This window comes from Piliocolobus tephrosceles, chromosome 6 (genome assembly GCF_002776525.5).
Source record: "Piliocolobus tephrosceles isolate RC106 chromosome 6, ASM277652v3, whole genome shotgun sequence".
Lineage (NCBI taxonomy): Eukaryota > Metazoa > Chordata > Mammalia > Primates > Cercopithecidae > Piliocolobus > Piliocolobus tephrosceles.
In genome coordinates, this window is record NC_045439.1 from 122,162,332 (window position 1) to 122,177,742 (window position 15,411).

A 15,411-nucleotide genomic window follows, 5' to 3' on the forward strand; every position below is an offset into this window, starting at 1 on the left:
TGAGATGGAGTCTCCCTCTGTCGCCCAGGCTGGAGTGCAGTGGGGCGATCTCCGCTCACTGCAAGCTCCGCCTCCCAGGTTCACGCCATTCTCCTGCCTCAGCCTCCCGAGTAGCTGGGACTACAGGCGCCCGCCACCTCGCCTGGCTAGTTTTTTTTTTTTTTTGTATTTTAGTAGAGACGGGGTTTCACCACGTTAGCCAGGATAGTCTCGATCTCTTGACCTCGTGATCCGCCCATCTCGGCCTCCCAAAGTGCTGGGATTACAGGCTTGAGCCAGCGCGCCCGGCCATGAAACCCCGTTTCTACTAAAAATACAAAAATTAGCTGGGCGTGGTGGTAGTGCCTGTAATTCCAGCTACTTGAAAGGTGGAGACAGGAGAATTGCTTGAACTCAGGAAGTGGAGGTTGCAGTGAGCTGAGATTGCTCCACTGCACTCCAACCTGGGAGAAAGAGCAAAACTCTGTCTTAAAAAAAAAAAAAAAATTGTGCAAGAAGCAGTGCATCGTCAACTGTTGCAGCTGACAGAGGTGAACAGAAAAGATTCTTGATCTTAAGGAAGTCTAGTGGGGAGACAAGGTTGTATGTAACCCCACAAGAGTCAAGGCAAAGGGTAAAACAAGGCCCTAGCAAAGTGCTGAGTTCCCAAACCGCATTTGGTTCCAGCTAAGACTGGGATAAATATTTCATAGAGAAGGGCAGCATTTAAGCCAGGTCTGTAAGAATATGTAGAACTCGACTTGTAGAGGATGAGGGGTGACCATTATGGGGTAGGGAAACAGCACAAGCAAAGACATGAATGTGGTATCATTGAGGCATAAGGGCCAAACTAGTGTTTAGGAGCCACAGATGCCCAGAGGACTGAGAGAGAAGTCTGGGGATGACTAGTTCTAAACCGGGGTATGTGCCGGGCATGGTGGTTCACGCCTGTAATCACAGCACTTTGGGAGGCCGAGGCGGGTGGATCGCCTGAGGTCAGGAGTTCAAGACCAGCCTGACCAACATGGTGAAACCCCGTCTCTACTAAAGATACAAAAATTAGCTGGGCATGGTGGCAGGCACTTATAATCCCAGCTACTTGGGAGGCTGAGGCAGGAGAATTGCTTGACCAGAGGAAGTGGAGGTTGAAGTGAGCCAAGATCACACCACTGCACTCCAGCCTGGGTGACAGAGACTCCATCTTAAAAAATAGTAATAATAGGCCAGGCGCAGTGGCTCACACCTGTAATCCTAGCACTTTGGAAAGCCAAGGTGGGTGGATCACCTGAGGTCAGGAGTTCGAGACCAGCCTGGCCAATATGGCGAAACCCCATATCTACTAAAACTAAAAAAAAATGGGCCAGGCGCTGTGGCTCATGTCTGTAATCCCAGCACTTCAGGAGGATGAGGCGGGTGGATCATGAGGTCAGGGGTTCGAAACCAGCCTGGCCAGCATGGTGAAACCCTGTCTCTACTAAAATTACAAAATCAGTTGGGCATGGTGGTGAATGCCTGTAGTCCCAGCTACTTGGGAGGCTGAGGCAGGAAAATCACTTGAACCAGGGAGGCAGAGGTTGCAGTAAGCTGAGATCGTGCCACTGCACTCCAGCCTAGGCCACAGAGCAAGATCCTGTCTCAAAAATAATAATAATAATAGTAATAAAATAAAAAAATAAACTGGAGCATAGAGAGCCCCAAATGCTAGTAATCTGTTTGCAGCAGGAGCCACTGTTCAAATGGGGAACTAAGGAAGGAGGTGACATTAAGCTGTTGGAGTATTGGGAATAGATGGAGGAGGACAGGGGTAAGAAAGCCCAGTACAGGCCGGGCTCGGTGGCTCAAGCCTGTAATCCCAGCACTTTGGGAGGCTGAGACGGGCGGATCACGAGGTCAGGAGATCGAGACCATCTTGGCTAACATGGTGAAACCCCGTCTCTACTAAAAAATACAAAAAACTAGCCGGGCGAGGTGGCGGGCGCCTGTAGTCCCAGCTACTCGGGAGGCTGAGGCAGGAGAATGGTGTAAATCCCAGAGGCGGAGCTTGCAGTGAGCTGAGATCCGGCCACTGCACTCCAGCCTGGGCGACAGAGCCAGACTCTGTCTCAAAAAAAAAAAGAAAGCCCAGTACAGAGAGATGAGAGCCTGGATTAGGGCCTCGGCAGTGAAAACAGTGTGGAGACAACTGGGGACAAGAGCTGCCTCCAGTGGGGAAACCATCTGATCAGATTGGCCCCGAGTAGATAAGTACAGGGGGCTCTGCCTGGATGGATCCACCTTGGCAGTCCCCCTGTTACCACCTCCTGTGGGAGAGAGCTGTGGCAAGCTTCCTTTCCCAACCCCAATATCAGAGTGACACAGGGACAGCACTCCCCTTCTGCATTGTCAATTCACGAGTCTGGGGGAATAAGCCCTACCTGAGGGATATCGAAAGGACTAGGAAGTCTGGGATCCACAGACATCATCCCAAAAAAGGGATCTGGAGCATCTTCTAGGGTCTCCATCATGGCCAGGTGGTTAGGAAGCAGTAGGCTGGGTCTGGGAGAGAATGTAAGCCGTCAGGGACTGAGGCTGAGCTAGGCTGAGGCCAAATTAGCAGGTGTTCCATCAAAGGCCCAGGGAACACTCACAGCTCAGTCTCCATATCTATTCGGATCTGCAGCTGGGCACGGTGGAGGCGCTCCAAGATGTGCTGGATGTCCTCTGTGGGCAGGGAGGGCGAGGTAGACAGCCAGCTTAGCAGACAGCTGCTCAGCCCGCCCCACCTCTGAGGGTTCCCAGCCTTACCCACGAGGTACTGGCATTGTTGAGAATAGACGCGGATCACACCGATCTGAAGTTGGGCTGAGAGATAGAGGGAGAACCGGGGCCGCGGAAGGCCGGGCTGCGGGGGTTGCACTCGTACCAGCACGTAATTGAGTATTTCCTCGCTGGGGAACAATGGGCCCTGATTACCGCTGCGCCCAGGACTGGGCCCACAGCGTTGCCCACCCCATCCCCTAACTCACCCCCCGCCCCAGGCCCTCCTTCCCTTTTCTGGGCCTTACCAGGTCTTCACCACATTCACCCTCAGGTATTCGCGCTTCACCAACCGGCTGCCGCGCGTCGCCGCCAGCCTGAAGTGGGTGGGGAAGGTGGGAAAATGGGGACAAAGGGGGAGCTGTCAGGCTGGGATCCCGGCAGCATCCCCCATCGCGCGCCCACGGGCCCCACCCTTACCAGATGGTGGCAAAGCAGCCGGTGTGGCGCTGAAGCACGTTGGGATAGTAGAACATCGTCCCTCTGGCCTTTCACCCTCAATTCCACCAGATCCCGATCTGAGTCGGAATTCTTTAGGGCACAGAATTCCCAACACCTTGGAGAGAAGTCAGGATTTGGACTTCTCTGGTGGCAAGGTGGGTGTACCCAGAAAACCAAGTTAATGAGGCAATGAACAATTGGTGTATACACGATTACCGGGATAACTGAGACGCAGGAGATAGGCGCCCCTCTCTGTGGACCCTCAGTGGATCCGCTCGCCACGCGATGCGTCGAACTTGAGCCTTCTGGCTTGGGTTCCAGATTGGAGATGCAGAGCTCCAAGGGGACGCCCGGGCCGGAATCCAAAACGGGTCCCGAGGGAGCACGGTGTCCTCCACAGCAGGCCTCCGTCCTCGAGCGCTGGGAGCGATGTCAGGCCCCTGGGACTTTCACTGGCTTGGGCTGCGGGCCCGGGCTGCCTCCCGCAGGACTAGATGGCACCGCGGGAAGCGCGCGCTCCGGAGCCCAGCACCTCGCTCCTCATTAGATGGCGGCTTTTGCCAGGACAGCCAATGGGGAACGTGGGTCGGGTCGGGAGCGCCAAGTAGCCTAGGCTCGAGGCAACAGGGTCTTCCCGAGGCAGCCAGCAAACCAATCATAAGGACCCTGCGTGCCGCTGGGGTCCATTGTGAGGTGTTCCGACCAATGGGCTCTGGTTCTTGCCTCTAGTAACAGGCGCTCCTTCCTTGACCAATGAACTCATACCCCCGCTCGCCTCTAGCCTGGCAACAAGGGCGCCTCAGTTGGTAGGGGAGGTCGGGTCACGTCGGGGGCAACTGTGCTGGGCCTCTTCCGGGTGCCAAGATGTACCTTGCAACGCGCCTGACCTGAGGTTAGACCCCGCCCTTCCCCCAGTCCACAAACTCCGACTTTGTTTCCAACTAGGGCGTGTCGTGTGCTGCAGAGGTAGAAAGATGTGAGATGAGGCCGGGAGCTGTGGCTCACTCCTGTAATCCTAGCACTTTGGGAGGCCCAGGAGGGCGGATCATGAGGTCAGGAGTTCGAGACCAGCCTGATCCACATGGTGAAACCCCGTCTCTACTAAAAATACAAAATTAGCTGCTCGTGGTGGCACAATCCTGTAATCCCAGCTACTCAGGAGGCTGAGGCAGGAGAATGCTTGAACCTGGGAGGCAGAGGTTGTAGTGAGCCGAGATTGTGCCACTGCACTCCAGCCTGGACAAGAGAGCAAGACTCCATCTCAAAAAAAAAAAAAAAAAAAAATATGTGAGATGATAGTCTTGGAGCCCCCACAGGTCAATGAGGAAGAAGTCAATCGTTTTTGTTTCGTTTTGTTTTGTTTTGAGATGGAGTCTCTCACTGTTGCCTAGGCTGGAGTGCAGTGGCACTGTCTCTGCAATCTCAGCACACTGCATCCTCCGCCCCCCTATCCCCTCAGGTTCAAGTGATTCTCCTGTCTCAGCCTCCCGAGTAGCTGGGATTACAGGCGCCCTCCACCACACCCAGTTAATTTTTGTATTTTTAGAAGAAACGGGGTTTCACTATGTTGGTCAGGCTGTTTCTTTTCTTTTTGAGATGGAGTTTCACTCTGTCACCCAGGCTGGAGTGCAATGGTGCGGTCTCAGCTCACTGCAACCTCCACCTCCCCAGTGCAAGGGATTCTCCTGCCTCAGCCTCCCGAGTAGCTGGGATTACAGGCACCCACCACCACACCCAGCCAGATTTTGTATTTTTTAGTAGAGACAGGGGTTTCACCATATTGGTCAGGCTGGTCTCGAACTCCTGACCTCAGGTGATCCGCCCGCCTTGGCCTCCCAAAGTGTTGGGATTGCAGGTGTGAGCCACCGCCCCCAGCTGAAGAAGTCAATCTTACACGAAACTCCAAAAGGACTTACTGGGGTCACTTCCTAAATCTGAACAACTTAGGTTATGGGCACACCACGTGGTCCTTTCCCAGCTGCCAGTGTTCTCCCGGCTGAAATAGACTTTAGCTTTGTTGGATGCAGCACATACTTCCCAGCCTGGAAAAGCCATATTCTTAAACAATTATTTGTGTAAATTTAAGAGGTATGGTTGTAATAACTAATAACCCTTGTCCCTATGCCTCCTACCTTTGCACAGCCATTTCTTTGGCCTAGAATGCCCTTCTCTGCCTTGACTCCAGGGCATACTTCTTCCTAAGACTTATCTCTTACTGCAGCTGAGCTGACCTTATCTTCTTACAGTTCCCTTCAATTTGGGAGCTTTTTTTTTTTTTTTTCTGAGATGGAGTTTTGCTCTTGTCGCCCAGGCTGGAGTACAATGGACCATCTCGGCTCACTGCAATCTCTGCCTCCTGGGTTCAAGCAATTCTCCTAACTAAGCCTCCTGGGTAGCTGGGACTACAGGCGTGTGCCACTACGCCCAGCTAATTTTTTTGCATTTTTAGTAGAGACGGAGTTTCACCATGTTGGCCAGGCTGGTCTCAAACTCCTGACCTCAGGTGACACCCACCTCAGCCTCTCAAATTACATGCCTATACTCACAGCTACTTAGAAGGCTGAGATAGGAGGATCGATTGAGCCAAAGGTCGAGGCTGCAGTGAGCCATGATCGCACTACTGTGCTCCAGCATGGGTGATTGTCTTAAAAAAAAAAAGAAAGAAAGAAAAAAAGAAATACACAAGGTGGCCATAAGTGCTATGAAGAAAATGAGGCAGCATAGGAGGATAGAATAATGATGACTGCTATTTAGGGAGGGTATTTCAGGGAAGCCATGCCCCCTCTCTTAAGAGATACAATTTGAAGAAAGTGGGTAAGTCATATGCTTACTTGAAGGAAGAGTAATTTAGACAAAAGAACCGGCAACCGCAAAGATCCTGAGGTAGAAATGTGTTTGGTGGGTTCAAGGAGCCTGAAGCAAAGCGACAGGGGAAGAATGGCAAGGGGTGAGAGAAAGAGGGGGGCAGGGTCACATCACAGGACCTCAGAGGTCATTATGGGGATTTGGGCTTTTACCCTGGGTGATTTGGGACCCAATGGAAGGTTCTGAGCAGAAGAGTGACATGATCAGAATTATGTGTGAAAAGGATCTCTACTGTGTTGAGAATAGCTTAAGGTAGACACGAGTGGAAACAGATGTGAAGAAAGCAGAGGAGAAGATATGAGAGATGGTGGTAGTTTGTTCCAAAGTGTTGCTGATGGAAACAGAGAGAAGTGGTCAGACCCTGGATACATAGTAAGGAATAGCAACAGGATTTGCTGATGAATTGGATGTGGGGTATGACAGAAAATGGAAGAAGGCCAGGTATGGTAGCTCACACCTGTAATCCCAGCAGTTTGGGAGGTTGAGTGACTGGGAGTATAGGCGCACACCACCACACCTAGCTTTTTTTTTTTTTTTTTTTTCTTTTTTTTTTTTTTTTTGAGATGGAGTTTTGTTCTTGTTGCCCAGGCTTGGAATGCAATGGCACGATCTTGGCTCGCTGCAACCTCTGCCTCCTGGGTTCAAGCGATTCTCCTACCTCAGCCTCCCAAGTAGCTGGGATTACAGGCATGTGCCACCATGCACAGCTAATTTTTAAAATATTTTTAGTAGAGACAGGGTTTCACCATGTTGGTCAGGCTGGTCTCGAACTTCTGACCCCAAGTGATCCACCCAACTCGGCCTTCCAAAGTGCAATGATTACAGGTCTGAGCCACCGTGCTTGGCCTCACCTGACTAATTTTTAAGAATTTTGGGGAGCCAGGCACAGTGGCTCACACCTGTAATCCCAACACTTTGGGAAGCTGAGGTGGGCAGATCACCTGAAGTCAGGAGTTCAAGACGAGCCTGGCCAACATGGTGAAACTCTGCCACTAAACATACAAAAATTAGCCTGGCATCATGGCATGCACCTGTAATCCCAGATACTCGGGAGGCTGAGGCAGGAGGATCACTTGAGCCCAGGAGGTGGAGGTTGCAGTGAGCCAAGATTGCACTACTGTACTCCAGCCCGGGCGACAGAGTGAGACTCTGTCTCAAAAAAAAAAAAAGAAAAAAAGAATTTTTTTGTAGAGGTAGGTTTCACTATGTCACCCAGGCTAGTCTCAAACTCCCGGGCTAAGGCAGTCTTCTCATTTCGATCTCCCAAAGTGCCAGGATTACAGGCGTAAACCACCGTGCCCAGCTGAAAAAGAGTTTTTTTTTTCTTTGAGACGGAGTTTTGCTCTTGTTGCCCAGGCTCAAGTGCAGTGGTGCGATCTCAGCTCACTGCAACCTCCACCTCCTGGGTTTAAGTGATTCTCCTGCCTCAGGTTCCCAAGTAGCTGGGATTACAGGTGTCCACCACCACGCCTGGTTAATTTTTTGTATTTTTAGTAGAGACAGGGTTTCACCATGTTGGCCATCCTGGTCTCAAACTCCTGACCTCAGGTGATCCACCCACCTCGGCCTCTCAAATTACTGGGATTACAGGCGTGAGCCTCAATGGCCAATTTTTTTTAAATTAAAAGAATTAAAATAAAATGGAAGTCAAGGAGATAATTTAGACCTTGTACAAAAAAGGTCCAGGAGGGATTTTATCACATTGCATCACATTGAGGGCACAACAGGGATTGTACAACTCTGCACTCAGTACCTCATTTCTTCACTGCTAGTGCAGAGCCTGTCTAGGCACTTGGCTTCCCAGGGGGATGATGGACAAGACTGAAGGGAAGAAGGGAGGTCCATGGAGGCAGGGAGGCTCAAAGGCAGCACTGAAGCTTGCCAAATGAGGCAGCAAGAAGGTCCTAGGAGGACTTAGGCATCCAGATTTGATCATGTGTATGAGCCATTGAGGGCTGAAGAGTGAAATGACAGGAGGAAGTCTGGAAAGCTAAGCTGGTGTCATATGCAGGAAGAAGGAAGCTGAAGGCTGTGGCCTGGGTTGGAACTAGTTTGCTGGAAGTGAGTGTATAAAAAAGTAGGTGACAAGTGGCCTTGTGGTAAAGGAAAAACTTCCAGTTTGGTAGTAAAATGAACAGGGGGGAAAGGGAAAGGAGTCTCAGCCAATTTGGAGCCCTCAAGTCTCATGAACAGCATGTTTGTGACATGGCAGTCTAGGCCAGAGTGCCTTTTTTTAATTGTTTTTTTCTTGAGACACAGTCTTGCTCATTGCCAAGGCTGGAGTACAATAGCACAATCTTGGCTCACTGCAACCTCTGCCTCCCGGGTTCAAGCGATTCTCCTGCCTCAGCCTCCCAAGTAGCTGAGATTACAGGTGCCCGCCACCATGCCTGGCTAATTTTTGTATTTTTAGAAGATGGGGTTTCACCATGTTGGCCAGGCTGGTCTCGAACTCCTGATCTCAAGTGATCCACCCACCTTGGCCTCCCAAAGTGCTGGGATTATAGGCGTAAGCCACCGCACCCAGCCAGCCAGAGTGTCTTTTATGGGGCTTAGATAGAGCAAGGAATCCAGTTTGGGAGTACCCTGCTGGGGTGACAGTGAAATTTGTGCTGGAGGAAGAGGTGCCAGTAACAACAGGTACAGGTTTAGCAACTCTTCTCTCTGACTCCTGTTCTCAGGCCTCAGGGCCTCTAGACCATAGTTTGAGGTCACCTTCAAGTGTCTCCTCTTCACTTAGACCTCCAGTCTAACCTCAGGCCCGATGTTGAGGCCTTCTAGCAAGAACTATGAAGCCCAGACTTTACTATGTGAAGTTGGTGGCTATAGTGCCTGGCTGAAGGCTTGGTGCCCCTTTCGATGGCCTATCCCAACCCACTCCCTAATCTTGTCTGCCCAGAGGGTACCTCTGTAGAGTGCCAGGCCCAGGACCCACAGGGCCCAGATAGCATATTAGCCAGAACCTGTGGGCAGAGGAGAGGAAAGAGGCTGGAGATGTCAGCAGGAAGAGAACCCCAATGCCCCACTCTTAAGTTTACATCTCTATCTGTGACCACTGCTACCTTCTTCTCCCAGAAAATCAGATACTGATTCCTCTTTCAATAAAATTTTATTTTAAATCCTTAGTGAATATCTAAGAGGAAAATATAAAGTGCTTGTCTTTAGAGTTGGGAAGTCAGGGAAGAAGGAGAGGGAGATGCCCCCTGGGTTCACACCATTTGGAATTTCCCAGTCCCTTACAGATGAAAGAGGGTGTATATGTCAAAATTAAAAAAAAAAAAAAAAAAAAAAGGATAAAAAATTAGCCTTGAGTGCTCCACCAGCCAGTGTGTGCGAGGATTTTCAGGATACAATTATCACAGACAACTATTGAGAATTATCACAAAGAGGACAGGTCAATCGTGTGAAGAATGAGTCTATTTCAAAGGAGACAGGAAGAACAAAGAGGTGAGGTGGAAGATGGGTACCCCATGCTCTACACCAGGGACAGAATGGCTGCCTGCTGCTCTGGAGTCTCCTCCAGCAAGTATCGGGCAAAGGCCTGCTCCATCTGTATTGGAAGAGATGGAGAAGAGTGTCTCAGTGAGTGCATCAGGGACAGACACAACCCCCATGAGCTCCTTCCCCACTAGGAAACCCCCTTTGCCTCCTGGAGTACCACTGCCCCGCTCTCATTAGATGGGTACTCTGTCCCTGCTCTGAGCTCACCTTCACTGTGATAAGATTCTGTGGAGTATGGCTGGGGCCACGGCTCTCTTCCCAGAAATTCAGTGTTACCTGGAACTTTGGTGGGGGGCCTAGGCCCTGGAAGTACTTGGCCAAGTCTGAAAGAGAAAGGGTCAAGAATTGGAAGAACAAAAAGAAGAGAGGGCCACAGGCAGGGAGGCAATAGTGAGAAACCCATGATGGAGAGAGGTAGGAGGGGGTCCTGCCACAGCAGGAGCTGCAAGGTCAGAAGTACTTGAAACTAAATGCTACTCACCCATGTGCAAATAGGGAAAGGGTGCCCCTGCCTTAAATAAGTGCTTAGAAGTAGTTCACTGCACAACTGAAAAAGCTCTCTGCTGGGAGAGTTTAGAGTCTTCCCGGGCAGCAGCCCTGGCTGCTAACACAGATGTGCCCAGAACTTCGCTGCTTGCTCACACCCTTCCAGTGCTAGGGTACCCATGGCGCTGGGAACACCCACACTCTGCACCCCGTGTACACCTGGTCCCACTCTTTTTTTTTTTTTTTTTTTGTTGAGGTAGAGTCTCGCTCTGTCGCCCAGGCTGGAGTGCAGTGGCCGGATCTCAGCTCACTGCAAGCTCCGCCTCCCGGGTTCACGCCATTCTCATGCCTCAGCCTCCCCAGTAGCTGGGACTACAGGCGCCCGCCACCTTGCCCGGCTAGTTTTTTGTATTTTTTTTAGTAGAGACGGGGTTTCACCGTGTGTTAGCCAGGATGGTCTCGATCTCCTGACCTCGTGATCCGCCCGTCTCGGCCTCCCAAAGTGCTGGGATTACAGGCTTGAGCCACCGCGCCCGGCCCCTGGTCCCACTCTTAAGGTCAGGTTTAGAATTGAGTAGGAGCTGGAATTGGATGGGAGAGAAGTGCAACCCTAAGGCATGCCTGGACTGTAGTAGAGACAGTGCAGCCAGGGCTAGAGTGTGTGATGTGTGCCAGCTCTCCCAAATCTGTGTATATAGGAGAAGGCCACGAAGCTCAAAATCTCTGTGCCAATTCTTCTGTGCACCTTCACATAGTGACTGCATGCTTCACTGTGATGGTATTCTTCAAGATACGACACTCTTGTGCTGGGCTCTACCTGAACCACCTCTTCCATTGTCTTGGCTGGAGGAGAGCTGCCAGGTAGCTGCCAGGCTGGGCATATGGCCACACAGGATGTGCACCACACAAGTGCAGAAGTGCCATGCATAGGCTACATGGAGGATCTGCTGGCAGATAGGGAGGTGGCAGGACCCACCAAGTTGGGCCCAGGGGGTACTAAGAGGTAGGGGGTGGGAGCTCAGGTGCCCAGAGAGAGCAGCCTCACCTCTGCAGAAGTAGGCGGTTCTGAAGAGCTCCACGCACTCGTTGCTGGGCAGCAGATGCGGGCCTGGCCCAGGGGGAGCCTGGGGTGCATTCCAGGAGATGGGAATGGGGCAAAGGCGCTGCACGAAGAGGCCTCGGGGGTTGCTGGCCACCAGGATACCCCTCTCAAGCTGGCTCAGCAGGCGCTGCGTGGGCTCCAGTGGGCCAGGCTTGGGGAACAGCACCTGCTCCATGCTGCTCTCAGAGCCTGAGGGCTCAGCCACAAGGCGGCAATCCAGGCTTTGCACCTGGGCCTCGCCCACCACACGTCCGTTGTAGATGAAGGTGAGCAGCAGTGAGTAGTCTGGGGAATAGAACAGCCCTACCTGGTGCTGGAGGAGCATGCAGGCTGGCAGCAGCACCTCCCCAGGGGAATAGTTCCACCTTCCCTCCCTGCACCAGCCAGGGGACTTCCTCTCAGGTTTTCCTGTCACTCAGGCAAGTAGCTAGTATGTGATTGACCATGAGGCCTCAGGGTTTAATGACCAGGGGCTTGTAGTTTACTAGAAGGTCCCTTGAGATTGGGCCTCTGTTTGGCCCAGTGAAATCAATGTCTCAATGTAGATTTCCATGAGAGTGTACAGGGTGACATTTTTGGGAAGCAAGCTTTTTGGAGTCTGGCCAGGCATGTGAAATTCTCGCCACCTAGAAACCAGTGCCTTGGGTTTTGGTAATATGGGCACAGTTTGCTGTAAGCCCTGACTGACTAGATAATGCATGCACAGTCAAAGGTGGAAGACCTTGGGGCACAGGGCACAGGAGAAAGTCAGAAATGCCATGTACCTGACTCTGGAGGAAGCAGAAACTCCAGGGACCTCTGATCCCCTTGAAAGGGGGCCTCAGTTGTGTCTGTACCTGGAAGGGAAGCAAAGGCACTGGTCATTCAGAGTGGGACTGGGGAGTCTCGGGCCAGAGGATGTGGCATGGGGGACGACACAAGAGGCAGGACAGGTGGTACCTTCCTGTGGCTCAGGGCTGCTGCTGCTGCTGCTGCTCCCGATGTCTGAATGGACTGCTCCCCCACTGGCCCCCTCCTCCTCCTGCAGACACAGTGTCTTTTTTTTTTTTTTTTTCTTTTTTTGAGACAGAGTTTTGCTCTTGTTGCCCAGGCTTGAGTGCAATGGGGCAATCTCGGCTCACTGCAACCTCTGCCTCCTGGGTTCAAGCGATTCTCCTGCCTCGGCCTCCTGAGTAGCTGGGATTACAGGCAGATGCCACAACACCCAGCTAATTTTTGTATTTTTAGTAGAGACGGGGTTTCACCATGTCGGTCAAGGCTGGTTTCGAACTCCTGACCTCAGGTGATCTGCCCGCCTCGGCCTCCCAAGACACAGTGTCTTTCATTGGCCCACCTCTCCCTCTAGTTACTGTCTTGCCCTCAGGCCCACCCAGTTCCCTTTCCATCTCTTACATTATTGAGGGAGTCCTGGAGCACAGAAGGACTGAGTGTGCAGTTCTGTATGGCACCCGCTTCCTCCTTCCTCTCAGAGGACACAGAATTGTGCTGTCGCTTTGATGGTGATTTCTGAGTCCCTGGCTGGCCTGTGGAATTGTTGAGGGAGACAGAAAGGTCAGGGTCTTGAGCAGGGACAGAGGGTAAGAGAGAGGTCTGAGGCAGTGAAGAATGGGCAGGCCTAGGAAGGGAAACCTGGGTAGCAGCCCCTCAAGGGCATGGACAAGGCAGAGCTATGAGAAGCCTGGGGGAAGCCTGCACATCTATCCTTCCTCCCCAGTCTGCTGAGTCTAGGAGTGGTTGGGCAAAGGGAAACTCACCAGAGAAGGTTCCTGGTGGCAGCAGCCGATACACCTTGTAGGGCTCAGCAACATCCATGCGGCCCCTCTTAGGAACCTCCTCAAATTCAGAACTCTTGTTGAGTGCACAGCGCAGGCGAGTCTTCCAGACAGCGGGGCCTTCTGTGTCCCCTTCCTTATACTTTCCCTTAAATATTGCCCAGGCCTAGGAAAGAAAGCAAGGGAAAAAGAGGCAGTGTGTTACAGGCTCCAGCTGCCCCTCCAACAGGACTGGCTTTATGGGCGTACAGCTCTAAGCTCAGAAGGGATCATGCAGGGTCTGTGCTCTGCGTTGCCATCTTGAAATCCCCAGAATTTTTTTTTTTTTTTTTTTTGAGACAGAGTCTCACTCTGTCGCCAGGCTGGAGTGCAGTGGTATGATCTTGGCTCACTACAACCTCTGCCTCCCTGGTTCAAGCAATTGTCCTGCCTCAGCCTCCTGAGTAGCTGGGACTACAGGCATGCGCCGCCAGGCCCAGGTAATTTTTGTATTTTTAGTAGAGATGGGGTTTCACCATGTTGGCCAGGATGGTCTTGATCTCTTGACCTCGTGATCCACCCACCTCGGCCTCCCAAAGTGCTGGCATTACAGGCGTGAGCCACTGCGCCTGGCCAAAATCCCTAGAATATTTGAACAAGGCCTCCACATTTTCATTTTGTACTGGACTCTGCAAATGATGCAGCTAGTTTTCCTCTCCAGTCTCTCCCTTGTCTGAAACCCAGGCAGACGCAAGTGCTCGAGGGTGAGTGTACCAGTGTATATACCATCTCTCACACAGAGGAACAGTGGTTTCCAAGCCCTTTCACCTTGAAGAAGGCAGCATCCTGGTCCTCTCGAAAGTCCTGCTTGCCTGCATGCTTCCAGGGAATCCGGAACATGGTCTTAGCTGTATCATCCCAGCACACTCCGGGGAACTGCCCGCTCTCCACTTGCTCCACCACCCAGTTCCGGAGTTTTCGGGTACAGCGTGCCCTGCCTGATGCCATCCTGGGGGATAAGAGGAGCAGGAAGCATCAGAACTGACACTTTGGGAGGGAACATCTCCTGAGACGCTGGCCATTGAGACTAGATTCTGGCAACAGGTCCCAGAGATCCTATCCATCTTCTTTTAGCTCTAGACACATTTCAACACTCTATGACACAGAATTGTTTCCTTTCTGCCATCACTAGCAATGACAAAAAACAAAAACAAAACAAAAACCCAAACATTGTTTTTAGCATTCTAAGCTGTGATACCTAGAAGGAAACCTTGGGCATTGGTCTTAATTTTAGGACTTTTCAGAAATGTATTGTTTAGGAAATAATTCCTTTGGTGATCATTCCTGGTGAGAGGCCCTGTCTAGATTCCTGAGCATCAGCAGAGGCAGGCTCTGCTGAGATGCATCAGGCCCTTCACCCACTGCCCCACAGCCTACACAACCTAGCCTCTGACCCCCACCCCTCTGCCAGCCCCAGGAGTAGGTGGGGCAGGAAGCAGGGGTGGGGGTGGAGCTGCAGCACAAGTGGGCAGGGCCAGACGGCAAGGAAACAAATGGTCCACTGAGGCTGGGGCAATGAGCCTTCTTCCCTGAACAATCCAGCAGTAGGTCCTTCTGACCTTTGCCTACAAGTGTCTGGGGTGCTGGCCCTTGTCAGTCTCATTCTCAGGCTGAATCTCCCACTTCCTGACTTAGAGGTCTTCTGTCTATCCTGCAGTCTAACAGAGGGACCCCTAGGACCCCCCTACCCCCAATCTGGCTGGACTTTCTAGCCCTAGATCCCAGGCTGACTCCCATCCTTGGCTGATCTTACCTGAGTTGCTGTCCAGGCTGTTGCAGGGCTCAGACGACCTCAGCTTAAGTCCTGTCTGGGCGGCTGATTTCTCCACCCCTTTCTACAGTCCCCACCCTAAGTTTCGGTTCTCCTCCAGGGAGGGCCTTTTCCCAGAAATCACGTGGTCTCAGAGTTGCAGGGAACTGGTGGCCACCAGGGGGCAGCAGCATCTGAGCATCTCACTATCAGGATGCCACTGTCGCAGCAGGTGGGCCCTGCTCTACCGGCTCAGCTCCAGCCTGGCTCATTCCCCTTCCTCCCTCAGATACTCTTGCTTGTATCTGACCTTCTCTGGGTGACACTGCGGCTTCCCCAGGGAGGCCAGTTTCCTGGAGTCAGGCCTGGGACCTCTGGATTGCTGTGTACACCTGTGCATCTGTGTTCCCCTACAGTGCCCACCTGATACATACTGGGTGACTTCAAATACCAGTCGAATTCGATGAAAGGAAGAAAGGAGGCAGGGAGGGAGGGAGCCCAGGCCAGGTGGCTAGATGGGGAGGGCCTCCCTTGACCATCCAGGGTGTCAACTCCTTCCTGGTCCTGAGTCCAGGGAGGGTCAGGCACTAGGTTGCAGGGGGCCCTTTTCAGCAAAGCTCTGTTCACCCCACTCTTTCCCTGGTGCCCCTAGATGGTGGCACCAGGAAGAAGGACCACCA

The 15,411-nt window shown here is 52.1% G+C and overlaps 2 protein-coding genes across 9 annotated transcripts in view; both read right to left on the minus strand.

The window, feature by feature from the left end:
• Positions 1 to 4,309, minus strand: part of REC8 (REC8 meiotic recombination protein) — a 9,558-nt gene extending 5,249 nt beyond the window's left edge. For 4 of the 7 annotated variants that reach the window (XR_003309607.2, XM_026455063.2, XM_023227281.1 and 1 more), the window contains exons 1-5: positions 3,433 to 4,309; positions 3,196 to 3,331; positions 3,024 to 3,092; positions 2,607 to 2,906; positions 2,394 to 2,514 (exon numbers count right to left, since the gene is read on the minus strand). Coding sequence is in view for 6 of the 7 variants with exons in the window: in XM_026455063.2 (XP_026310848.1) it covers positions 2,394 to 2,514; positions 2,607 to 2,906; positions 3,024 to 3,092; positions 3,196 to 3,251 (546 nt within the window). In the remaining variant the exon portion in view is untranslated. Of the gene's footprint in view, positions 1 to 2,393; positions 2,515 to 2,606; positions 2,907 to 3,023; positions 3,093 to 3,195 lie in introns of all 7 variants that reach the window. The other 3 variants (XM_026455064.2, XM_026455062.1, XM_023227280.1) reach the window with 3 other exon arrangements.
• Positions 4,310 to 9,171: 4,862 nt separating this feature from the next.
• IRF9 (interferon regulatory factor 9) lies at positions 9,172 to 15,328 on the minus strand. 2 transcript variants are annotated; one of them, XM_023227453.2, is made up of 9 exons: positions 14,735 to 15,328; positions 13,750 to 13,930; positions 12,925 to 13,108; positions 12,563 to 12,693; positions 12,110 to 12,191; positions 11,935 to 12,006; positions 11,114 to 11,455; positions 9,790 to 9,905; positions 9,172 to 9,631 (listed from the first exon to the last, which is right to left on the minus strand). In XM_023227453.2, exons 2-9 carry the CDS (start codon positions 13,927 to 13,929, stop codon positions 9,557 to 9,559), a joined length of 1,182 nt encoding a protein of 393 aa, XP_023083221.1. In that variant the 5' UTR covers position 13,930; positions 14,735 to 15,328; the 3' UTR covers positions 9,172 to 9,556. The 2 variants fall into 2 exon arrangements, with proteins under 2 accessions (XP_023083221.1, XP_031791671.1); XM_031935811.1 differs by lacking the exon at positions 14,735 to 15,328 and having other exon boundaries at positions 13,750 to 13,932.
• Between the last annotated feature and the right edge of the window lie 83 nt (positions 15,329 to 15,411).

Bases quoted from the DNA above. Each gene is read 5' to 3' on its own strand.
- IRF9 (XM_023227453.2), bottom strand. From the start codon at position 13,929: ATGGCATCAGGCAGGGCACGCTGTACCCGAAAACTCCGGAACTGGGTG. The intron at 12,192-12,562 runs GTAAGAGATGGA...CTGTGTCTGCAG, and splicing joins TCCAGGACTCCCTCAATAAT to GAGGAGGAGGGGGCCAGTGG. The intron at 12,007-12,109 runs GTACCACCTGTC...CTTCCCTTCCAG, and splicing joins CAGCCCTGAGCCACAGGAAG to GTACAGACACAACTGAGGCC.